The 24,606-nt window shown below is 47.6% G+C and overlaps 4 protein-coding genes and 1 pseudogene across 4 annotated transcripts; 2 read left to right on the forward strand and 3 right to left on the reverse strand.

Moving 5' to 3' along the window:
• Positions 1–4,079: 4,079 nt before the first annotated feature.
• LOC120660950 (probable carboxylesterase 5) lies at positions 4,080–5,539 on the reverse strand. Its single transcript, XM_039939613.1, has one exon. It carries the CDS (start codon positions 5,446–5,448, stop codon positions 4,192–4,194), a length of 1,257 nt encoding a protein of 418 aa, XP_039795547.1. The 5' UTR covers positions 5,449–5,539; the 3' UTR covers positions 4,080–4,191.
• Positions 5,540–7,989: 2,450 nt separating this feature from the next.
• LOC120660990 (bisdemethoxycurcumin synthase-like) lies at positions 7,990–9,495 on the forward strand. The gene is made up of 2 exons (XM_039939665.1): positions 7,990–8,252; positions 8,427–9,495. Exons 1-2 carry the CDS (start codon positions 8,072–8,074, stop codon positions 9,419–9,421), a joined length of 1,176 nt encoding a protein of 391 aa, XP_039795599.1. The 5' UTR covers positions 7,990–8,071; the 3' UTR covers positions 9,422–9,495.
• A 3,744-nt stretch (positions 9,496–13,239) lies between these two features.
• On the reverse strand, positions 13,240–15,036 carry LOC120660967 (probable carboxylesterase 5). The gene has a single exon (XM_039939635.1). The coding sequence runs from the start codon at positions 14,939–14,941 to the stop codon at positions 13,685–13,687; it is 1,257 nt and encodes a 418-aa protein (XP_039795569.1). The 5' UTR covers positions 14,942–15,036; the 3' UTR covers positions 13,240–13,684.
• Positions 15,037–16,032: 996 nt separating this feature from the next.
• Positions 16,033–17,554, forward strand: LOC120660974 (bisdemethoxycurcumin synthase-like). Its single transcript, XM_039939646.1, has 2 exons — positions 16,033–16,278; positions 16,454–17,554. The coding sequence occupies exons 1-2, from the start codon at positions 16,095–16,097 to the stop codon at positions 17,446–17,448; spliced, it is 1,179 nt and encodes a 392-aa protein (XP_039795580.1). The 5' UTR covers positions 16,033–16,094; the 3' UTR covers positions 17,449–17,554.
• A 5,264-nt stretch (positions 17,555–22,818) lies between these two features.
• LOC120695836 lies at positions 22,819–24,354 on the reverse strand (annotated as a pseudogene).
• Positions 24,355–24,606: the final 252 nt, after the last annotated feature.

Raw genomic sequence — 24,606 nt, forward strand, 5'->3', positions numbered from 1 at the left:
AACTTCTCCACCGTGTATTACGCATGTGACATCCCGACCCATGCCATAATAAGATTAATAGGATACTCATACCAACAAGTTGCAACTTCTTTTCTGGAAGCTGATCTCCAAAGAACTCCGAGGTTAAGCGTGCTTGGCTTGGAGAAATTTGGGAATGGGTGACCGACCGGGAAGTTCTTCCCGGGTGCGCACGAGTGAGGACAAAGTGTGCAGAAAAGACCGGTGTTGGTCTGTGAGGGCAGTCTATGTCCTAGAAATTAGCCAGATGTGAGCGGGCCTGGCCTCGGGGTGGCGGGACGTTACAGCGCACCTCTGAACGCTTGCTTAATAAAGGATTTGTGATTTTTTCCATCTTCGTTATCATATCTTGTATCGCTGCCGCCGCACGCTGTCTCGAACTCTCGATCGTCTTGCTCAACATGTTACTTCGCCCAGTCGCCCGTCTCTCAACTACATGTGATTACCGTCTTCAAGCCTGATAACAACACTATTTATTAGTCTTCCGGGCCAACTCAGCCGTCATGGACTACTGCTCCTGCTAGTTGCGACTCTGGTGTCCCATATCCGGCTAAGCTATAACTTGGTCAAGATGAACACTCAACGATGAGTATTTTAGATTATTTTTTTAATGGCAGTGGTGGGTTAATTTTAATTAGGCATCTTGTATTATAAGTACAGACAAAAAAGTTTCGAGGGCAGAAGAAGAATTTTTTTTTTGTACTTTGCCGAGTGCCACTATATAACACTCGGCAAATGAATACTTTGCCGAGTGTCAGAATTCTAACACTCGGCAAATAGAATATTTGCCGAGTGCTCCACAGCAGGCTCACGGCAAAGCTAATCTCCGTTACGGCATCGAGCGCGGCAGGGGTCACATGGGGGGCACGTGCCATCTTTGCAGAGTGCCCGGCGGTCAACACTCGGCAAAATACAGTTTTGCCGTGTGCCTTCTGTGGTGCACTCGGCAAATAGGATATTTGCCGAGTGTTTTTATTTTGCCGAGTGTCTTTTTTATTACACACGGTATATTGCTTGTTTGCCGAGTGCGCGAGATACTGCGCTCGCCAAACCCGTTGACACTCAGCAACAATGTGGTCTCTGGTAGTGTAAATCCATTTCTATCGATGGTCCATTTCTATAAAGAGGGAGTTTTTTAGATACCAATTAAAGATAACCACCCTTTTTAGTTTTCCAAAGTTTTGCAAGGAAAATGCCAAAAGGAAAATGAATTCACCTCTTTATTTACAACCTCTTATATATTTTGGTGACGAGTTTCCCTATGCTTTTATTGAAATCAATAGTTCACACTGCATCATATTGTGGGGACAAGACAAAATCGCATCAATCCACACATTAATGGCTACAGAAGTAGTTCGTTCATCATTTACACCTGCTCGTTGCAAGAGATAGGCTTGACCGATTTACTTGACTTTGAATAATGAGACGAAAATTCTTGGATGTGAAGACTAGACAGGGAAGACTTGCTTGGTCTCATTGAATAATTAGTTGTTGCGTGTGTAGCACGTGCGTGGTGGGGACAAAGTTGGCCAGATGCCTCCACTTCCCTACAAGGTGTAACAATACTTTGACCAAGCTCCCTTACGTGACAAAGTGCGGCCCCTAACAAATGACAAGACTTGAATTAGTATAGGTGCTAATGTGTCATCATCGTTGAGGTACACCAACGAAGCATGTGTCTCCTGACACTATATATAGTCCACCACCCATCTCCACCTATGCTCACAATCAGTCCTCCATCAATACCTACCGTTGCCTTCTACAACTACAATACTCCCATAGTTAGAGACGATGGCAACCACAGTACGTGAGATCCGGCGTGCGCAGCGTTCTGATGGCCCAGCAGCTATGCTCAGTATTGGCACCGCAAATCCAGCCAACTGCGTGTCTCAGGAGGAGTTCCCCGATTACTATTTTCAAAGAACTCCGAGGTTAAGCGTGCTTGGCTTGGAGAAATTTGGGGATGGGTGACCGACCAGGAAGTTCTTCCCGGGTGCGCACGAGTGAGGACAAAGTGTGCAGAAAAGACCGGTGTTGGTCTGTGAGGGCAGTCTATGTCCTAGAAATTAGCCAGATGTAAGCGGGCCTGGCCTCGGGGTGGCGGGACGTTACAGCGCACCTCTGAACGCTTGCTTAATAAAGGATTTGTGATTTTTTCCATCTTCGTTATCATATCTTGTATCGCTGCCGCCGCACGCTGTCTCGAACTCTCGATCGTCTTGCTCAACATGTTACTTCGCCCAGTCGCCCGTCTCTCAACTACATGTGATTACCGTCTTCAAGCCTGATAACAACACTATTTATTAGTCTTCCGGGCCAACTCAGCCGTCATGGACTACTGCTCCTGCTAGTTGCGACTCTGGTGTCCCATATCCGGCTAAGCTATAACTTGGTCAAGATGAACACTCAACGATGAGTATTTTAGATTATTTTTTTAATGGCAGTGGTGGGTTAATTTTAATTAGGCATAAGGGTATTTTGGGCAAATTTTATCGTAATGGCAGTGGTGTGTAATTTTATTTCTTTTTTTTATTAACGTGAGAATTTTTATGCCTTGAGAGTGAATGTGGAGGCTCTTTTTGTTGGCCAAATAATAAGATAATGGATGTGATACAAGCCCAGCGCCTTTTTTATGCGATACAAGTTCCACGCCTTAATAACGAATATAAAATAGTTCGATCATCATTTACACCTGCTCGTTGCATGAGATAGTCTTTGACCAATTTAGTTGACTAATGACTAGCAGTATATATAGCCAAACATTTGACCAAGGCTTGGGACGATCGGTGATTGGCCTCATTGCATAATTGTTGCATGCATACGCACGTGCAGGGGGAAATTAAAAGCCAAGAAAAAAAAAGTTGGTCTGACGCATGCACATGTACTCCTCCAAACAAGCTAGCAACACTTTGACCTGCTCCTATATATACGTGATAAAGATTGGCACCAAACCAAAGACAAGACTTGGATTAGTACATGAACTAGCTAGTTATTGTAATTTTGATTCTACTACTATAGGCGCTATACGTACCCTCAGGCTGCTGCGCCAAAAAATATTATTAGAGGAAGGCTACTACAATACAATAATGCAAAAGCCGGCTCCTACACGTGATAAAGATTGGCACCAGGGGCGGGCGCACATGGTATTCAAGGGTATTCAAGGAATATCAATAATTTTGTTTAAAAAAATCAAATATATATAGTCCATCATATACATGTATATATATTGAAAAAATTGGAAAAATATCACCCAGCCCACATTATTTCTCGAAATGGGACAAACAGCCCCAAAAACAGCCCACTCGGGCCTTTTCTCTCTCACTATTTGTGCTTTCGAATTTTATCCACTATTTACTTCGGATATTTCTATTATCTATATGGTGAACAATGTCAAATTATGAACAATATATGTACAATCGGTACTCAATTATGCGCTACTAATAATATGTACTTTGAGCTGTCAATTTTTTCTTATACTACTTCCTGGGCCTGCACTTGATTGGCACCAAACGGAACCAATATATAATTTGAATCGAGGCGTGGACCAAGGGCTCGCTCCAGTGCCTCTGGCGGTCAACATAGCTCGTCCAGGTCGTGCCACCCGACGACCTGAGGGCTGTCGATGTCAAAGACGACGACACGTCCACACCCGTGCAGAGAGGTCGGCGAAGGTCTACAGCTGAGCATGCATGGTGGTTGGTGGCTTACACGAAATTTCAATGCTGAACATTTCAATGCATCAGCCCTGCAAGATACCAACGTTAGCAAATTAACTCAGCTTGATGGATTTTTGAACTGCCCAGGTTCTACCATACTAATTTGGGATAAGTAGTGATTAATCTATCTCTGTGCTGGAGATGACCATCTTCTACTAGGGGCCTAGGGCAATCGGAACAGTAGAGTGCCTAGCTGTATATGGTCTATACTTAAAGGAGAGTAAATAAATAAAAAAGAAAAAAGGACACAAAGAAAATTAGCTAATGAAATTTTCAAAGGTTCACAAGGTTGTGTTTTGTCTGAATGTATAAAACTACATACGTTTCTCGTGCTAAGGGGTAACATGTGTTAAAATGTGTCCAATAGTACATCTATATTAGTTAATGATGAGAGATTATACAACACAACACGATCCACATCACATTTTGGTGAAGACGACAGCCCCTATAGCTATTATTACCACATGTTCTTGATAAGATGACGAGTTCCGGCGAAGGCGGCTGCTGCTGCTGGCCCCTTGTAGGCCTGCTTGTTAGTAGGCCACACGGCGCCCGAAAAGAGCCCGTAGTTTTTCTTGGGTCCTCCAATTTTTGACGTTGCATACGCCATGCTGCAGGTCGTCGTCGTCGAGTCACTGCAACGACGTTTCATGTTCATCCCATAGTCAAATACGTCCATAAACGGCCGGCGAGGGACACCTAGTATCATAGGCTTTGGAGGCTGGTTGATGAAGCGCACGATGTTCTCCATGAGCCTCCTGCTGGTGGCGCGCAGTGGGCTGTAGAGGTGGAAGCCGTGGTCCTCGCCCTCCGACTCCACCAGCGTTGCCTCGCCGCCGGTGGCAGTGCGCGCGTTGTAGTCGCTGAAGCGGTCGAGGAGGCGGCACCCGCGTTCCCGCAGGGTGTCCTTCTCGGCCACGGCCACGAGGACCCGCCGGCACGTCAGCGACGCGATCTCCTCCTCAGGAGGGTTGAGCCGAGGGTCATCGTTGCTGGCCTGGCCCGCGGTCACGAACGGCCAGAGCCAGTCCACCCCGTACGCTGGAAACACCGCTGCGCCATCCCAGACCTCCTCGGAAGGCAGCCGCTCGGCTCCCCAGAAGTAGGGGTGCACGATGGCCATCCCCTCGATGTCGACGCCCAATTCCAATCCGTCGTCTTGGCTGGCCCGTACCGCTGTGTGGTAGGCGATGTTCCCGCCTGCACTGTCGCCGGCAAGGAACGTGCGCGCGGGATCTGCGTAGTCGGCGAGCCAGGGGTCAGCGAAGGACGCCACCCACTTGAGCGCAGACCATGCGTCGTCGTAGGCCGCAGGTATGGGGTGCTCCGGCGCGAGGCGGTACTCCACCGAGACGACGAGCGCCCCGGCGCTCGCAGCGAGGGAGGTGGCGTAGCCGTGGTAGGTCCGGCAGAAGGCGCTCTCCGTGCAGAAGGAGCCGCCGTGGTTGTACACCACGAGGGGGAGCCTCCTGCTGCCGGCAGCCTTGGCGGCCCGGGAGGGGAGGAACAGCCGTGCCGACACACCGGTGCTGTGGTCGATGACCACATCTCTCGTTGCCACCCCGCGGTTGGCTCTCGGGTTCTCCGACGCAGGCACGGGAGGACTCCTCAGCAACCGCTCGATTCGGCCATCCTTGTACCGTTTTAGGAATGGGGAGAAGTCAAAGTCGACTTCAGCGACAGCATCCTCCACAAAGTTCTTGCTTGCATGCATAGTGCGTGGTGATGTTTTGATTCTCAGTATCTGTATGTGTTTGCACCTCTTTGTTGTGCTGTACGTGTTGTAGGCTAGCTTGTGGGGTTGCTGCTTGTGGCCGTGTTGGGCATTTATAGAAGAAGTTCGATCATCATTTACATCAAATTTAGTTGACTGATTAGTATATATATTGAATAATTAGCCAAAAATTATTGGATGAAGACTAGCTAGGGAAGACTGGACGATCGATGCTTGGTCTCATTGAATAATTATTTGTTGCATGTGTAGTACGTGTGTGGAGGGGACAAAGTTGGCCAGATGCATGCACCTCTCCGTGCAAGGTGTGTAACAATACTTTGACCAAGCTCCTATTAGTACACCAACGGAAGACACCAGGAAACATCCCGTAGGTACAGTGCATCCTCATGATGCATGTGCGTGACTATGAATGAAACAAATCACCAACCGATCGACCATGTTTTGAGCCGTTGTCAATCAAAAGCAACTTGCACAACTTGCCAAATTAGTTGAACGCATGACGTACTGACCGTGCCAAATTCGTTGGCATTTTTACTTGAGACCTTATCCGCCACAGGGGCGGGCCCAGGATTTGGAACGTTGGTATTCAAAACTCAAAGTAGTGCAAAAAAAAATTAACAGCACGACATATATATTAGTAGCGCATAATTAAGTACCGACCACACAAATTGTTCATAATTTCAATCATGTGCTCTACTGCTCACCTTGGTTGATTGATTCACACTTGGCTTGCCTCGGTCGACTGGCGTGCGCCTGTGCGCAGTGGCGCCGTGCTGGACCGCGGACCGGCTGCCCCCCAGGCCTGATTGCCCCCTGCCCACTGCGGCAGGCAGCAGCGCGTTGTGCGGGGCGCGCGGAGCCGCGCAGGCGCAGGGGCGCGGCCGCCGGGCGCCGGCCGGCCTGCCTGCGCACAACAGGGCGCGCGGAGGTAGCCCCTGGCCCCTGCCCTTGCCGTTGCGGCGGTCGGTTGGGCGCTGCGCTGCTGCCTGCGGCCCCACGCCCTGCGGATCTGCGCGCGCAAGTCCCGGCGGCGCCCGGCGGCGAGGCAGCACCAGGCGGGCGGCGGCGGCGGCGACCGGCAGGGCACCATCGGGGGCTCGGGGCGTCGCACAGGCCTGGCAGCGCGGGGTTCCAGAGGTGGGGAGAGTGTGAGGGCTGGGCGGGCGCTGGGCCGTTGGGGGGAGTTGGGCTAATTACACATTTTGGGCCATGTGGGGGTGCGTGGGCCGCCGGTGGGGGAAGGTAGTTGGGCTGCTGGGGATTTTGGCCCAAAATAAAGATGAGTAGTCTAGTTTTGTTGTATTTTTCATTTCTTTGAGTTATATACATAGTACACACTAAATGTATAAAATTTTTGTTTAAAAATAATTGGTATTCAACTGAATACCATTGAATTCAATGCGGCCCGCCCTTGGCCGCCACCCAACTCGATCGGTACCATTGATACTTGTGCAGATCCAACAAATACGGTTCAAGTGGGCAGACACAACTGGGTTTAATTTGCAGTACTTCAATTACTTACCAAAGTCTAACAGACAAAGTTTGTAAGTGAACTTTATATTACACACAGACACAGCCCGCGAATACGCTTCACTGCATGTGCATGTTACAGAGCAATTAATAATGGCACTGCATATCTAATAGCTGCACTAGGCCGTGTTTAGATCCAAAAAATTTATCCTAAAACCCGTCACATCGAATATTTTGACACATGCATGGAGTATTAAATAAAATCTGATTACGAAACTTTTTACACAGATGAGTTATAAATCGCGAGACGAATCTAATGAGTCTACTTAATTTATGATTTGCAACAGTGATGCTACAATAACTATTCACTAATTATAGATTAATTAGGCTCATTAAATTCATCTCGCGATTTACAACCCATCCGTACAAAAAGTTTTATAAATATATTTTATTTAGTACTCCAAATAGCAAGATTCTCTTTCAAAAAATTTACGCCAAACAAACTAAACACGGCATGATAGCGGTAGGGTTGTGTCTGTATTCAGGGGGAAAGTGTGCCTACGTGTTTGTTAATTCCTGTGTCTGTACTTTGTTTAGTAAAAAGTCTATGATGAATATATATGGAAAATATGAGAAATAACTATGATAAATTATTTCTACGTTTAAACTCATGTGAGATAGACTCGCAGTTTGTTTAAAGAACAACAAATATGTATCAAGTTACCATCCTACAAACCTACGAAAAATTAGATGGTATGATATATGACCTTTAATTTTGACAATATTTGCCTCCTCAAAGTGAATCTAGTAATGAATTAATCTAAGGGGATGTTTCCAAAGTTTTGCAACGCCAAAAGGAAAATAAATTCACTTCTTGACAACCTCTTTTATTTTGTTAACGAATTTCGCTATGCTTTTATTGAAATCAATAGTTCACACTGCATCATATTGTGGGGACAAGATTTTTGGAATAAAATCGCATCAATCATCATCGTTAAGGTACACCAACGAAGCATGTGTCTCCTGACACTATATATAGTCCACCACCCATCTCCACCTATGCTCACAATCAGTCCTCCCTCAATACCTACCGTTGCCTTCTACAACTACAATACTCCCATAGTTAGAGACGATGGCAACCACAGTACGTGAGATCCGGCGTGCGCAGCGTTCTGATGGCCCAGCAGCTATGCTCAGTATTGGCACCGCAAATCCAGCCAACTGCGTGTCTCAGGAGGAGTTCCCCGATTACTATTTTCGTGTCACAAACAAGGAGCACCTCACGGACCTCAAAGATACATTCAAGAAACTATGTAAGTTTGTCAATACGTACTAGCTACTTGTTATTACTCTGTTATTTTCTTCCAAATCGCAGGTCTTTTTCTTTGCAAAGTTTGATTGTTTAGAACTCTGGAAAATTTGCAAATTTGATCGAGTGATACATTAACGGCGATCATTCTTCAACTAATTGAACTATTATTAATTAGGTCGGATCGCGGGGCTGGAGAAACGCTTCTTTCACCACACGGAGCAAGTGCTCAACTCCCACCCGGGCTTGCTTCAGGGGACGTCCTCGGCTCTGGACTCGCGGCTCCACGTCGTCGCCAAGGCTGCTCCAGAGCTCGCCGCGTCGGCCGCCGCCAAGGCCATCGCGAGATGGGGCCGCCCGGCCACCGACATCACCCACCTCATCGTAAGCACCAACTCCGAAGCCCGCTCACCGGGTGCGGACCTCGGGCTGGCCACACTCCTAGGCCTCCGCCCCGACGTCTGCCGGACCGTGCTCCAGCTCAACGGCTGCTCGGCCGGCTGCGCCGCCCTTCGCCTGGCCAAGGACCATGCCGAGAACAACCGCGGCGCGCGCGTGCTCGTGGTCTGCGTCGAGCTCACCATCACCACCTTTCGGGCCCCACACGAAGGCGATAACTTCGGCACCCTCATTCCGCAGGCGTTGTTCGGCGACGGCGCGGGCGCTGTCATCGTCGGCGCCGACGCCGTGCAACCCGCCGAGCGCCCGCTCTTCGAGATTGTGTCCGCCTCGCAGGCCGTGATACCTGGGTCGGAGAAGCAGCTCAACGTGCGGCTCGGGGAAGTCGGGATCGACATCGACATCTCCTTCAACCTGCCGAAGTTTGTCGCGCAGAATCTCGAGCGCTGCCTGCTTGATGCGTCTGGGGCGCTCGCCCTTAATGGCGTCGAGTGTAAGTGGAACGACCTCTTCTGGGCACTCCATCCGGGCAGCCGCGGGATTCTGGACCGCATCGAGTCGGCTCTCGGGCTGGAGCCCAAGAAGCTAGCGGCGAGCCGAACTGTGGTGAAAGACTACGGGAACATGCTCTCCGCAACGGTGATATTCGTGCTCGAAGAGCTGCGCCGGCGAATGGACGAGGAAGGTGATGAGGCTGCAGAGTGGGGGATGATGGTGGGATTTGGCCCGGGATTCACTGTCGAGACCATGGTGCTACATGCTACAAAGTACTAGCTGTTGAAGTTGGAAATTGTACTATTCATTTGCGTGTTTTGATTCAGAAATAAATAAAGTGAACATTTTATTCGTGAGTGACTGATTGGAAGTTTGGAACTACTCACTTAGCCGGCCGCATGCACTTCTTTATTAGACTCAAAATAAGGTAATTAACAACACTTTGACATGCTCCTATACGTGAGAAAGTTTGGCATAAACAAGACTAGACTTGAATTAGTGCAGGAATTAGTTGTTGATCATCTTTTGTATTGTAATGTGACCATGATTTGACACGGATGGCGAGTGTAACGACCCAAATGTATGTATCATGTTAAACCTTGCATAATGGGCATTCTTGTTTGCATTCATAAAATTTTTTTGCTTGACTTGAATGCATATGAATTTAATTTTGAATTGTTGATGCATTTGGAACTCATGCTTTGAGAAACAACTTGCATTTTCATTATATGACTTATGTTGGGAGCTCTTTTGATAAAATACTACATTGAAAACCTTGAATTTAGGTGATTTTTCCCGGATTTTAGAAAACCATCTTAAAGCCAAACAAAAACTTAGCTGAAAACCTAAAAATAGCATTCCGGGAAGAATTTTCATTTCAAATCTACACAAGCTTTTCTAACAATTCCAAGAAAATAGGCTGGACTTCTAGTATCAACACAAAAATTGGTGTGATTTTTGGAGGCTTGAAAGATCAGTTTTGAAGATTGGAGCAAAGAGAAGAGTTTGTGTACGCAACACTCATGTTATGTCATTTTGTTCTCTGGACTGTCCGCGAGAAGCTCTTGTGCGCATGTTGCCTCTGTACAAAAATTGTGCCATGTATCCCCACCACGCGTCCATGCCCCATCTGACCTCCACCCCAACCAGTGCCTCTCCTCCCCTTCCCGCTGCTCTTCTTCATAGAGAACACTCATGTTCCTTCCCTTTGCTCTTCCTCAACCAAGCCATGGAGGAGAAACCCATCCAAACCTACCAAATCCACCACATCCTCGTCGGAGTTTGACGGAAGACCAATCAAGGACGATGCTGACGAGCTTCACCAGCATCTCGACCATCTCTTCCTTGCCGAAGACCTAGGAGAAGGCCATCCCCAAGCTTCTCCTTTATCTTCCCCAAGCTTTCAAGCATGAACTCGACTGGATCTACACCGACACCGCTCTACTCCAACAAGTGGCCCTTCGCTTGTGCTCTACTCATCGCTGTGAGCTCCTCTCACTGTTCCCTTTCACTCTTGTGCCCTCATCCAAGATCCCTAGCTCATTCATGGCATCTCGCCATTGATGACCTAGATCTTTGTAGACTCCATACATGTCAAATCTACTAGCCAAAACAAGTTCTTGATGTCCTTAGGAATCCATAGAAACAAACCGCACTCGAAACCGTTGCTACAGCCTCCGCCAGTGACCTCACTGGTGACCCTCGACCAACGAGCGGATGGTCCGCAACCTACAGTCGGACAGTCCGCGAGTCGTGGCCTCCAACACCGAGCCTCTGCCCAAAAACACGTCCCCAGAATTTGTATGGCAGACAATCTGCTATCCACACTCATACGATCCGCAATTCAATTCAAAATTCCACACAGAACCGAGTCGTTTTTGGAACTCATCCCGAGCTTGTACGGCGGACGGTCCGCCCCTCTGGACTAGACGGTCCGCGGGTACTGTTTAGGTACAGATTGGCTGGTCTGTTTATATAACAGAACAGGTTGTATGCTCTCTATCGCTAATCCAGCATCACAACTTTTCCTACGCTTTGGTTGAATAATGCAGTTCACCGTACATCATCTTTTGGGGAGATGTTTTTCAGAATAAGTCCCATCACAATGATAGTATTTATATCACAAGTTTCACACCTTTTTTTAACTAGTGAGATGGCCCACGCATTTGCGCGGCTAGTATCGAGAATCTAAATGTTTATATATATTGGTATCATTATTATTATTATTAAATTTATACTACCGTGCTTGTGCTAAAAGCATTCAAGTGTCATTCTTCTCGGTTACTATCACCCAGCCATTGGACAGCAGTGGGATGCTTAACCTACAGTAAATAGATCAACCAATTATCCTAGATGGGGAGATGGAACGAACAAAACTTCAACAGTTATCATGGTTGCCAAAAGTGAATCGAGAACCAACAAAGGAATAGTGGACAGAATTTCAGGGTGAGAGAAATAAAGGGGAAAAGGACATGAGCAGCAGAGCACACCTGAGCACAGGCAGCAAGAAACAGGTCCTCCGAAGCAAGCAGCCCAAATCCTCGCCCGAATTCTGCCGACGTAGAGACAGCACGGAAGAGAACATCCACAAAGATCTGGGTCCACAGAGGGGGCGATGCAAAAGTAGACAGGATGGAGGAGTCAGCAGAAGAATGAAATGAAACGGCGCAAAAAGACACAAACGCAGAGCGAACTCACCAACAACATGAGCGGCGACGCTGAATCGAGGGGCACGGGTTGCGGCGCTGGACCACCCTGACGCCGGAGCAAACGCACAGGTGCCCTCGGCGGACGTCTCTGGTGTGTGCGAAATAATTTGTAATGGCAGATCTGTTCCTGCAAATAAAAGAAAATCATTAAAATATGAGCAGAAGAAATGGATAAAAAAGTTGCTATTTAAAATTAGTGTCGGTGATTTTGATAAAGCGGCTAGTGCAGCCACACTCCGCAGAAGAAATGGAGGCTCCTTTTGTTGGCCAAATAATAAGATAATGCATGTGATACAAGCCCCGCGCCTTTTTTATGCGATACAAGTTCCACGCCTTAATAACGAATATAAAATAGTTCGATCATCATTTACACCTGCTCGTTGCATGAGATAGTCTTTGACCAATTTAGTTGACTAATCACTAGCAGTATATATAGCCAAACATTTGACCAAGGCTTGGGACGATCGGTGATTGGCCTCATTGCATAATTGTTGCATGCATACGCACGTGTAGGGGAAAAAGCCCAAAAAAAAAATGGCCGGACGCATGCACATGTCCTCCTCCAAACAAACTAGCAACACATTGACCCGCTCCTATATATACGTGATAAAGATTAGTACATGAACTAGATAGTTATTGTAATTTTGATTCTACTACTATAGGCGCTATACGTACCCTCTGGCTGCTGCGCCAAAAAATATTATTAGAGGAAGGCTACTACAATACAATAATGCAAAAGCCGGCTCCTACACGTGATAAAGATTGGCACCAGGGGCGGGCGCACATGGTATTCAAGGGTATTCATGGAATATCAATAATTTTGTTTAAAAAAATCAAATATATATAGTCCATCATATACATGTATATATATTGAAAAAATTGGAAAAATATCACCCAGCCCACATTATTTCTCGAAATGGGACAAACAGCCCCAAAAACAGCCCACTCGGGCCTTTTCTCTCTCACTATTTGTGTTTTCGAATTTTATCCACTATTTACTTCGGATATTTCTATTATCTATATGGTGAACAATGTCAAATTATGAACAATATATGTAGAATCGGTACTCAATTATGCGCTACTAATATGTACTTTGAGCTGTCAAATTTTTTTTTATACTATTTCCTGAGCCTGCCCTTGATTGGCACCAAAAGGAACCAATATATAATTTGAATCGCGGCGTGGACCAAGGGCACGCTCCAGTGCCTCTTGCGGAAAGACCCGTGAAGTTGCGCCCGGTCAACATAGCTCGTGCCACCCGACGATGTATGTCAAAGAAGTACGACCACACGTCCACGCCCGTGCAGAGAGGTCGGCGAAGGTATACAGCTGAGCATGCATGGTGGTTGGTGGCTTACACGAAATTTCAATGCTGAACATTTCAATGCATCAGCCCTGCAAGATACCAACGTTAGCAAATTAACTCAGCTTGATGGATTTTTGAACTGCCCAGGTTCTACCATACTAATTTGGGATAAGTAGTGATTAATCTATCTCTGTGCTGGAGATGACCATCTTCTACTAGGGGCCTAGGGCAATCGGAACAGTAGAGTGCCTAGCTGTATATGGTCTATACTTAAAGGAGAGTAAATAAATAAATAAGTAAAAAGGACACAAAGAAAATTAGGTAATGATTTCTCAATGAAATTTTCAAAGGTTCACAAGGTTGTGTTTTGTATAAATGTATAAAACTACATACGTTTCTCGTGCTAAGGGGTAATATGTGTTAAAATGTGTCCAATAGTACATCTATATTAGTTAATGATGAGAGATTATACAACACAACACGATCCACATCACATTTTGGTGAAGACCACAGCCCCTATAGCTATTATTACCACATGTTCTTGATAAGATGACGAGTTCCGGCGAAGGCGGCTGCTGCTGCTGGCCCCTTGTAGGCCTGCTTGTTAGTAGGCCACACGGCGCCCGAAAAGAGCCCGTAGTTTTTCTTGGGTCCTCCAATTTTTGACGTTGCATACGCCATGCTGCAGGTCGTCGTCGTCGAGTCACTGCAACGACGTTTCATGTTCATCCCATAGTCAAATACGTCCATAAACGGCCGGCGAGGGACACCTAGTATCATAGGCTTTGGAGGCTGGTTGATGAAGCGCACGATGTTCTCCATGAGCCTCCTGCTGGTGGCGCGCAGCGGGCTGTAGAGGTGGAAGCCGTGGTCCTCGCCCTCCGACTCCACCAGCGTTGCCTCGCCGCTGGTGGCAGTGCGCGCGTAGTAGTCGCTGAAGCGGTCGAGGAGGCGGCACCCGCGTTCCCGCAGGGTGTCCTTCTCGGCCACAGCCACGAGGACCCGCCGGCACGTCAGCGACGCGATCTCCTCCTCAGGAGGGTTGAGCCGAGGGTCATCGTTGCTGGCCTGGCCCGCGGTCACGAACGGCCAGAGCCAGTCCACCCCGTAGGCTGGAAACACCGCTGCGCCATCCCAGACCTCCTCGGAAGGCAGCCGCTCGGCTCCCCAGAAGTAGGGGTGCACGATGGCCATCCCCTCGATGTCGATGCCCAATTCCAATCCGTCGTCTTGGCTGGCCCGTACCGCTGTGTGGTAGGCGATGTTCCCGCCTGCACTGTCGCCGGCAAGGAACGTGCGCGCGGGATCTGCGTAGTCGGCGAGCCAGGGGTCAGCGAAGGATGCCACCCACTTGAGCGCAGACCATGCGTCGTCGTAGGCCGCAGGTATGGGGTGCTCCGGCGCGAGGCGGTACTCCACCGAGACGACGAGCGCCCCGGCGCTCGCAGCGAGGGAGGTGGCGTAGCCGTGGTAGGTCCGGCAGAAGGCGCTCTCCGTGCAGAAGGAGCCGCCGTGGATGTACACCACGATGGGGAGCCTCCTGTTGCCGGCAGCCTTGGCGGCCCGGGAGGGGAGGAACAGCCGTGCCGACACACCGGTGCTGTGGTCGATGACCACATCTCTCGTTGCCACCCCGCGGTTGGCTCTCGGGTTCTCCGACACAGCCACGGGAGGACTCCTCAGCAACCGCTCGATTCGGCCATCCTTGTACCGTTTTAGGAACGGGGAGAAGTCAAAATCGACTTCAGCGACAGCATCCTCCACAAAGTTCTTGCTTGCATGCATAGTGCGTGGTGATCTTTTGATTCTCAGTATCTGTATGTGTTTGCACCTCTTTGTTGTGCTGTACGTGTTGTAGGCTAGCTTGTGGGGTTGCTGCTTGTGGCCGTGTTGGGCATTTATAGAAGAAGTTCGATCATCATTTACACCTGCTCGTTGCAAGAAAGGCTTACCCGATTTAGTTGACTGATCAGTATATATATTGAATAATTAGCCAAAAATTATTGGATGAAGACTAGCTAGGGAGGACTGGACGATCGATGCTTGGTGTCATTGAATACTTAGTACGTGCGTGGTGTAACACCAACGGAACACACCAGGAAACAACCCGTAGGTACAGTGCATCCTCATGATGCATGTGCGTGACTTGGAATGAAACAAATGACCAACCGATCGACCATGTGTTGAGCCGTTGTCAATCAAAATCAACTTGCACAACTTGCCCTGATGAGAGCTGACCTTAGTTGAACGCATGACGTACTGACCGTGCCAAATTAGTTGGCATTTTCACTTTTGAGACCTTAGCCGCCACCCAACTCGATCGGTACCATTGGTACTTGTGCAGATCCAACAATCCTAATAAGATTATTATAAAAAAATGTCTATATATAGAATAGGAAGGCGAAAATTAGCTAGATTTTTAGAACAAAATGGCATCAATCATACTGTTCATATTTACATCACGAGTTCCACACCTTAATGGATATAGAAGTAGTTCGATCGATCATCATTTACACCTGCTCGTTGCAAGAGATAGGCTTGACCGATTTAGTTGACTTTGAATAATGAGACGAAAATTCTTGGATGTGAAGACTAGACAGGGAAGACTTGCTTGGTCTCATTGAATAATTAGTTGTTGCGTGTGTAGCACGTGCGTGGTGGGGACAAAGTTGGCCAGATGCATGCACTTCCCTACAAGGTGTAACAATACTTTGACCAAGCTCCCTTACGTGACAAAGTGCGGCGTCTAACAAATGACAAGACTTGAATTAGTATAGGTGCTAATGTGTCATCATCGTTGAGGTACACCAACGAAGCATGTGTCTCCTGACACTATATATAGTCCACCACCCATCTCCACTATGCTCACAATCAGTCCTCCCTCAATACCTACCGTATTGCCTTTCTAGCTACAACTACAATACTCCCATAGTTAGAGATGATGGCAACCACAGTACGTGAGATCCGGCGTGCGCAGCGTTCTGATGGCCCAGCAGCTATGCTCAGTATTGGCACCGCAAATCCAGCCAACTGCGTGTCTCAGGAGGAGTTCCCCGATTACTATTTTCGTGTCACAAACAAGGAGCACCTCACGGACCTCAAAGATACATTCAAGAAACTATGTAAGTTTGTCAATACGTACTAGCTACTTGTTATTACTCTGTTTTTTCCTTCCAAATCGCAGGTCTTTTTCTTTGCAGAGTTTGATTTATTTAGAACTCTGGAAAATTTGCAAATTTGATCGAGTGACACATTAACTTCGATCATTCTTCAACTAATTGAACTATTATTAATTAGGTCGGATTGCGGGGCTGGAGAAACGTTTCTTTCACCACACGGAACAAGTGCTCAACTCCCACCCGGGCTTGCTTCAGGGGACGTCCTCGGCTCTAGACTCGCGGCTCGACGTCGTCGCCAAGGCTGCTCCCGAGCTCGCCGCGTCGGCCGCCGCCAAGGCCATCGCGAGATGGGGCCGCCCGGCCACCGACATCACCCACCTCATCGTAAGCACCAACTCCGAAGCCCGCTCACCGGGTGCGGACCTCGGGCTGGCCACACTCCTAGGCCTCCGCCCCGACGTCTGCCGGACCGTGCTCCAGCTCAACGGCTGCTCGGCCGGCTGCGCCGCCCTTCGCCTGGCCAAGGACCACGCCGAGAACAACCGCGGCGCGCGCGTGCTCGTGGTCTGCGTCGAGCTCACCATCACCACATTCCGAGCCCCACACGAAGGGGATAGCTTCGGCACCCTCATTCCGCAGGCGCTGTTCGGCGACGGCGCGGGCGCTGTCATCGTCGGCGCCGACGCCGTGCAACCCGCCGAGCGCCCGCTCTTCGAGATTGTGTCCGCCTCGCAGGCCGTGATACCTGGGTCGGAGAAGCAGCTCAACGTGCGGCTCGGGGAAGTCGGGATCGACATCGACATCTCCTTCAACCTGCCGAAGTTTGTCGCGCAGAATCTCGAGCGCTGCCTGCTTGATGCGTCTGGGGCGCTCGCCCTTAATGGCGTCGAGTTTAAGTGGAACGACCTCTTCTGGGCACTCCATCCGGGCAGCCGCGGGATTCTGGACCGCGTCGAGTCGGCTCTCGGGCTGGAGCCCAAGAAGCTAGCGGCGAGCCGAACTGTGGTGAAAGACTACGGGAACATGCTCTCCGCAACGGTGATATTCGTGCTCGAAGAGCTGCGCCGGCGAATGGACGAGGAAGGTGATGAGGTTGCAGAGTGGGGGATGATGGTGGGCTTTGGACCGGGATTCACTGTTGAGACCATGGTGCTACACGCTACAAAGTACTAGCTGTTGAAGTTAGAAACTGTACGATTAATTTGCATGTTTTGATTCAGAAACAAATAAAGTGAACATTTTATTCGTGAGTGATTGATTGGAAGTTTGGAACTACTCACTTAGCCGGCCGCATGCACTTCTTTATTAGACTCAAAATAAGGTAATTAACAACACTTTGACATGCTCCTATACGTGATAAAGTTTGGAATAAACAAGACTAGACTTGAATTAGTGCAGGAATTAGTTGTTGATCATCTTTTGTATTGTAATGTGACCATGATTTGAAACGGATGGCGAGTGTAACGACCCAAATGTATGTATCATGTTAAGCATTGCATAATGGGCATTCTTGTTAGCATTCAAAAAAAAAATTGTGCTTGACTTGAACCCATATGAATTTAATTTTGAATTGTTGATGCATTTGGAACTCATGCTTTGAGAAACAACTTGCATTTTCAATATATGACTTATGTTGGGAGCTATTTTGATAAAATACTACTTTGAAAAACTTGAAATTACGTGGTTTTTCCCCTATTTTAGGAAACCATCTTGAAGCCAAACAACAACTTAGCTGAAAACCCAAAAATAGCATTCTGGGAAGAATTTTCATTTCAAACCTACAAAAGCTTTTCTACCAATTCCAAGCAAAATAGGCTGCTCTTGATTTCTAGTATCAACATAAAAATTGGTGTGATTTTTGGAGGCTTGGAAGAACAGTTTTGAAGATTGGAGCAAAGAGAAGAGTTTGTGTAAACAACACCCATGTTACGTGATTTTGTTCTCCGGATTGTCCGCAAGAAGCTCTTGTGTGCGTGTTGCCTCTGTACAGATGTTGTGCCATGTATCCCCACCAACACTGTCTTAGAGTCCGTGAGTCGTGGCCTCTAACATCGAGCCACTGCCTAAAAACATGACCCTAGAATTTTATATGGCGGACAGTCCGCTATCCACAACTGTATGGTCCGCAGTTTAATTCCAAATTCTACATAGAACCGGGTCGTTTCTGGAGCTCATCCCGAGCTTGTACGGCGGACGGTCTGTCCCTCCGGACCGGACGGTCCACAGGTACTGTATATGTACAGATTGGCTGGTTTGTGCATAGCATGCATCTTGCATAATTCATATAAAACAGAACAGGTTCCATGCTCTCTGTCGGTAATCCAGCATAACAAGTTTTCCTGCGCTTTGGTTGAATAATGCAGTTCCCGGTACATCATCTTTTGGGGAGATGTTTTCAGAATAAGTCCCATCACAATGATAGTATTTACATCACAAGTTCCACACCTTTTTTTAATGCGATACAAGTCCCGCACCTTTTTTATGCGATACAAGTTCCACGCCTTAATAACGAATATAAAATAATTCGATCATCATTTACACCTGCTCTTTGCATGTGATAGGCTTTGACCGATTAGTTGATCTGACTAATGACTAGTATATATATTAATTAGCCAAACATTTGACCAAGGCTTGGGACGATCGGTGATTGGCCTGATTGAATAATTGTTGCATGCATACGCACGTGTAGGGGAAAATTAAAAGCCAAGAAAAAAAAAGTTGGCCTGACGCATGCACATGTACTCCTCCAAACAAGCTAGCAACACTTTGACCTGCTCCTATATATACGTGATAAAGATTGGCACCAAACCAAAGACAAGACTTGGATTAGTACATGAACTAGCTAGTTATTGTAATTCTGATTCTACTACTATAGGCGCTATACGTACCCTCTGGCTGCTGCGCCAAAAAAATATTATTAGAGGAAGGCTACTACAATACAATAATGCAAAAGCCGGCTCCTACACGTGATAAAGATTGGCACCAGGGACGGGCGCACATGGTATTCAAGGGTATTCATGGAATATCAATAATTTTGTTTAAAAAAATCAAATATATATAGTCCATCATATACATGTATATATATTGAAAAAATTGGAAAAATATCACCCAGCCCACATTATTTCTCGAAATGGGACAAACAGCCCCCAAAGACAGCCCACTCGGGCCTCTTCTCTCTCACTATTTGTGTTTTAGAATTTTATCCACTATTTATTTGGGATATTTCTGTTATCTATATGGTGAACAATGTCAAATTATGAACAATATGTACAATCGGTACTCAATTATGCGCTACTAATAATATGTACTTTGAGCTGTCAATTTTTTCTTATACTACTTCGTGGGCCTGCACTTGATTGGCACCAAACGGAACTAATATATAATTTGAATCGCGGCGTGGACCAAGGGTTCGCTCCAGTGCCTCTGGCGGAAAGACCCGTGAAGTTGCGCCCGGTCAACATAGCTCGTCCAGGTCGTGCCACCCGACGACCTGAGGGCTGTCGATGTCAAAGACGACGACACGTCCACACCCGTGCAGAGAGGTCGGCGAAGGTCTACAGCTGAGCATGCATGGTGGTTGGTGGCTTACACGAAATTTCAATGCTGAACATTTCAATGCATCGGCCCTGCAAGATACCAACGTTAGCAAACTCAGCGTGATGGATTTTTGAATTGCCAGGTTCTACCATACTTTGGGATAAGTAGTGTGACAGAACCGTCGAGTTAAAATGCTTAATTAAGCGTAACCGCCATTATTTGAACACATCAGGCGCATTAGCTTAATTAAGTGTAACTTGACAGGCTGTTTCCAACCCACAGGCCGATCGAAACACACCAGAAATCTCGTACGAAGGCGAGCGCAGAAGGTATCAGCATGAAGCATGATAAAATATTACAAAAATATTAAATAATATTAAGGCTTTTACAAAATAGCTTCAAATTTAAAACTTACGAAAGAAAAGATAGCAGCGGAAGAGAATCTAACTTACAGAACATTTTTACTAGAGAATAAATAAAACAAACTAAATAAGTTGAGAACTACTAAGACGTGAAGACAAGGCGCCACATCGAGCCCACCGATGTGAAACCTAGTTAGTTCCTACACCTGAAATAGGGTAAACAACAAACCCTGAGCAACTAATACTCAGCAAGACTTACCCGACCAGTGGATATAACTTAGCCCACATACCTAGACATGCAAGGCATTTGGCTGGTGGTTATTTTGCAGAAAAGCGACTAAAGTAATTCCTTACTTTTATTCAGGTTCTATATAAATTAACTCTACCATAATATTTGCATGAACCAACTATAGCAAACTTGGTGGTGCAATCAATAATAATTCATTGTATTCATCATCTATAATTATCATTTCCATCATAAGACTACGATGTGACAAAGAGATCCGGGCTCTCATAACTGCGAGACACGGCAAATCGATTCGATTTAACCTTGCAAGGTGGACCTAACCAACACGGCACGTATAAGACCTGTCGGACCACACGCACCAACCCTTCCCCTCCCCGCCATCATATGGTCAGCCGAGCTCAACATGAGACCACCAAAAGTAATACATGCATCCCCTTTTCTCTGCGACTACTCGACTACCCCAGTAGGTGAGATGGAGTCCTGTACTTTCGAAGAAAGGCAGCATTAGGCTTACCGGTTTCGACTACCTCCTACTCCCGGCATGCGGTTAGTACAATTCAATCCCCGATCAGCACTGCCGACAACGGCCGGTCCTTAATCGACACAGACGGGACTAAGACAACTAGGAACCCTGTCCTGCTGCCATACCTATATATCATCACCATTCCCGTCCGGTTTTCAATTTCCATATCAACTTCAATATCTCATGTACTGGAATATAAATATATCATAATTCTCGCGAGTAACCGGAAATTACTTGACTTCTAAATATCCTATATCTCGCGAGTGACAAGAAATCACTCGGCTTCTACTGAGAATTATTAAGCATAGCATTTCTATCGTCCTATACATGCTAGTATAAACTCAAGAAAACCTAGGGATCATGCAACTAGGGTTCCAAACAATTCATAAACCTAATGCACAAGTAATATATATATATATATATATATATATATATATATATATATATATATATATATATATATATATATTCCCTTGTAGATTTTGCTGAAACTAATTAAATGAGTCTAAACACCACTTAAACTCTACTATGGGCAAAAAGAACATTTTGCAAGAACAAACATTTTTCCCTTGTAGATACAGACGTAACCAATCTAACCAAACTAACTTTGTATTTTTACCATTTTTCCTTGATTTATTAGGCAACCTGCAAGTTTTCGATGAAATAATAAAAATAAAAAAAACCAACCACCGGAGACTCCGGGTTTTACCCCAGATTCTCCAGACACAATGTCCGGAATTTCCGGACGCTCATCCGGAGTTTCCGGAACCCCTAATCCGGAGATTCCGGACTTATATCCAGAGTTTCCGGGCAAACCTAAACAAAAGGCCAACGACTGTGCACGCCATGGTGGCCGGCGACGCGAGCGACGCACGGCAGGGAAAAAGGGCCGGGGAAAGGGTGGGGAAGGTGGAGGAACTCACCACGAACCCATTTGTGCGGTCGATTTGGGCGGAGGAGGACCGAGGAAGCGGATCGACGAAAAAGGGCAGAGCTCAGACGGTGCTCTCATGGAGGTGTGGAGAAGGTGCGAGGTGTGGTTGGGAGGGCTCTCATGGAAGGGGTCGACGAACGGCGGCCGGAGATGGCCGTGGCGCCGGCGTGAGCGAGCTCAGCTCAGCTTGAGTCGAGGAGGAGGAGGAGGAAACGAGAGGGAGAGAGTGAGAGAGTGAACTATGAGTGAGAGAGTGAGATATTTAACGGTTGTGGGGATCAGAGGATAAAATAAAATGAAATAGAAAAATTCAGGTCTGGAGTATCCGGATGACCGTCCGGAGTATCCGGACAATACCGGACAGACCGTTTTCAAATAGATGACGGACTGTCCGCGCCCCCTAGCGGACTGTCCCCGGAGAAGACAATCGGACATCCGATCGGCTGATCCGGAGTATCCGGACGGGTGTTTGGAGTATCCGGACGTTAGTCCGGACTATTCGGGCTAATACTCGGACTATCCGGGCACAGGTTGATTCCAAGGAGAAAAATTGATATTGGGTCGATTTGGATTTCAAACGTGGCTCGAACCGTTATTGAAAATCATTTTAAAAGTTATTTCCTTCTCGCATAAGTTAACTTGCTAGCAAAAATTTTATTTAGCGATCTTGTTCATGCGTCTTTAAGGCTAATAATCATGTTAATCGCGGGCTTATCCTTAATTACAAGGGATTAACACCTGGGGTGTTACAAGTAGTGATTAATCTATCTCTGTGCTGGAGATGACCATCTTCTGCTAGGGCAATCGGAACAGTAGAGTGCCTAGCTGTATATGGTCTATACTTAAAGGAGAGTAAATAAATGAAAAAACTAAAAAGGACACAAAGAAAATTAGGTAATGATTTCTCAATGAAATTTTCAAAGGTTCACAAGGTTGTGTTTTGTATGAATGTATAAAACTACATACATTTCTCGTGCTACCTTCTAAGGGGTAATATGTGTTAAAATGTGTCCAATAGTACATGTATATTAGTTAATGATGAGAGATTATATTATTACAACACAACACGATCCACATCACATTTTGGTGAAGACGACATCCCCTATAGCTATTATTACCACATGTTCTTGATAAGATGACGAGTTCCGGGGAAGGCGGCTGCTGCTGCTGGCCCCTTGTAGGCCTGCTTATTAGTAGGCCGCTCCGCGCCCGAAAAGAGCCCGTAGTTTTTCTTGGGTCCTCCAATTTTTGACGTTGCATACGCTATGCTGCAGGTCGTCGTCGAGTCACTGCAACGACGTTTCATGTTCATCCCATAGTCAAATACGTCCATAAACGGCCGGCGAGGCACACCTAGTATCATAGGCTTTGGAGTCTGGTTGATGAAGTGCACGATGTTCTCCATGAGACTCCTGCTGGTGGCGTGCAGCGGGCTGTACAGGTGGAAGACGTGGTCCTCGCCCTCCGACTCCACCAGTGTCGCCTCGCCGCCAGTGGCAGTGCGCTCGTAGTAGTCGCTGAAGCGGTCGAGGAGGCGGCACCCACGTTCCAGCAGGGTGTCCTTCTCGGCCACGGCCACCAGGACCCGCCGGCACGTCAGCGACGCGATCTCCTCGTCAGGAGGGATGAGACGAGGGTCATCGTTGCCGGCCTGGCCCGCGGTCACGAATGGCCAGGGCCAGTCCACCCCGTACGCCGGAAACACCACTGCGCCATCCCAGACCTCCTCAGAAGGCAGCCGCTTGGCTCCCCAGAATTAGGGATGCACGATGACCATCCCCTCGATGTCGACGCCCAATTCCAATCCGTCGTCTTGGCTGGCACGTACCGCTGTGTGGTAGGCGATGTTCCCGCCTGCGCTGTCGCCGGCGAGGAATGTGCGCGCGGGGTCTGCGTAGTCGGCGAGCCAATGGTCAGCGAAGGACGCCACCCACTTGAGCGCAGACCATGCGTCGTCGTAGGCCGCAGGTATGGGGTGCTCCGGCGCGAGGCGGTACTCCACCGAGACGACGAGCGCCCCGGCGCTCGCGGCGAGGGAGCTGGCGTAGCCGTGGTAGGACCGGTAGAATGCGCTCTCCGTGCAGAAGGAGCCGCCGTGGATGTACACCACACGGGGGAGCCTCCTGTTGCCGGCAGCCTTGGCGGCTCGGGAGGGGAGGAACAGCCGTGCCGACACACCGGTGCTGTGGTCAATGACCACATCTCTCGTTGCCACCCCGCGGTTGGCTCTCGGGATCTCCGACGCAGCCACGGGAGGACTCCTCAGCAACCACTCGATTCGGCCATCCTTGTACCGTTTTAGGAACGGGGAGAAGTCAAAGTCGACTTCTGCGACAGCATCCTCCACAAAGTTCTTGCTTGCATGCATAGTGCGTGGTGATATTTTGATTCTCAGTATCTGTATGTGTTTGCACCTCTTTGTTGTGCTGTACGTGTTGTAGGCTAGCTTGTGGGGTTGCTGCTTGTGGCCGTGTTGGGCATTTATAGAAGAAGTTCGATCATCATTTACACCTGCTCGTTGCAAGATAGGCTTACCCGATTTAGTTGACCGATCAGTATATATATTGAATAATTAGCCAAAAAATATTGGATGAAGACTAGCTAGGGAAGACTGGACGATCGATGCTTGGTGTCATTGAATACTTAGTTGTTGCATGTGTAGTACGTGCGTGGTGTAACACCAATGGAACACACGAGGAAACAACCCGTAGGTACAGTGCATCCTCAT

This window comes from Panicum virgatum, chromosome 2K, assembly GCF_016808335.1.
Source record: "Panicum virgatum strain AP13 chromosome 2K, P.virgatum_v5, whole genome shotgun sequence".
Classification (NCBI taxonomy): Eukaryota; Viridiplantae; Streptophyta; class Magnoliopsida; order Poales; family Poaceae; genus Panicum; species Panicum virgatum.

Bases quoted from the DNA above. Each gene is read 5' to 3' on its own strand.
- LOC120660950 (XM_039939613.1), bottom strand. From the start codon at position 5,448: ATGCATGCAAGCAAGAACTTTGTGGAGGATGCTGTCGCTGAAGTCGAC.
- LOC120660990 (XM_039939665.1), top strand. From the start codon at position 8,072: ATGGCAACCACAGTACGTGAGATCCGGCGTGCGCAGCGTTCTGATGGC. The intron at 8,253-8,426 runs GTAAGTTTGTCA...ATTATTAATTAG, and splicing joins AGATACATTCAAGAAACTAT to GTCGGATCGCGGGGCTGGAG.
- LOC120660967 (XM_039939635.1), bottom strand. From the start codon at position 14,941: ATGCATGCAAGCAAGAACTTTGTGGAGGATGCTGTCGCTGAAGTCGAT.
- LOC120660974 (XM_039939646.1), top strand. From the start codon at position 16,095: ATGATGGCAACCACAGTACGTGAGATCCGGCGTGCGCAGCGTTCTGAT. The intron at 16,279-16,453 runs GTAAGTTTGTCA...ATTATTAATTAG, and splicing joins AGATACATTCAAGAAACTAT to GTCGGATTGCGGGGCTGGAG.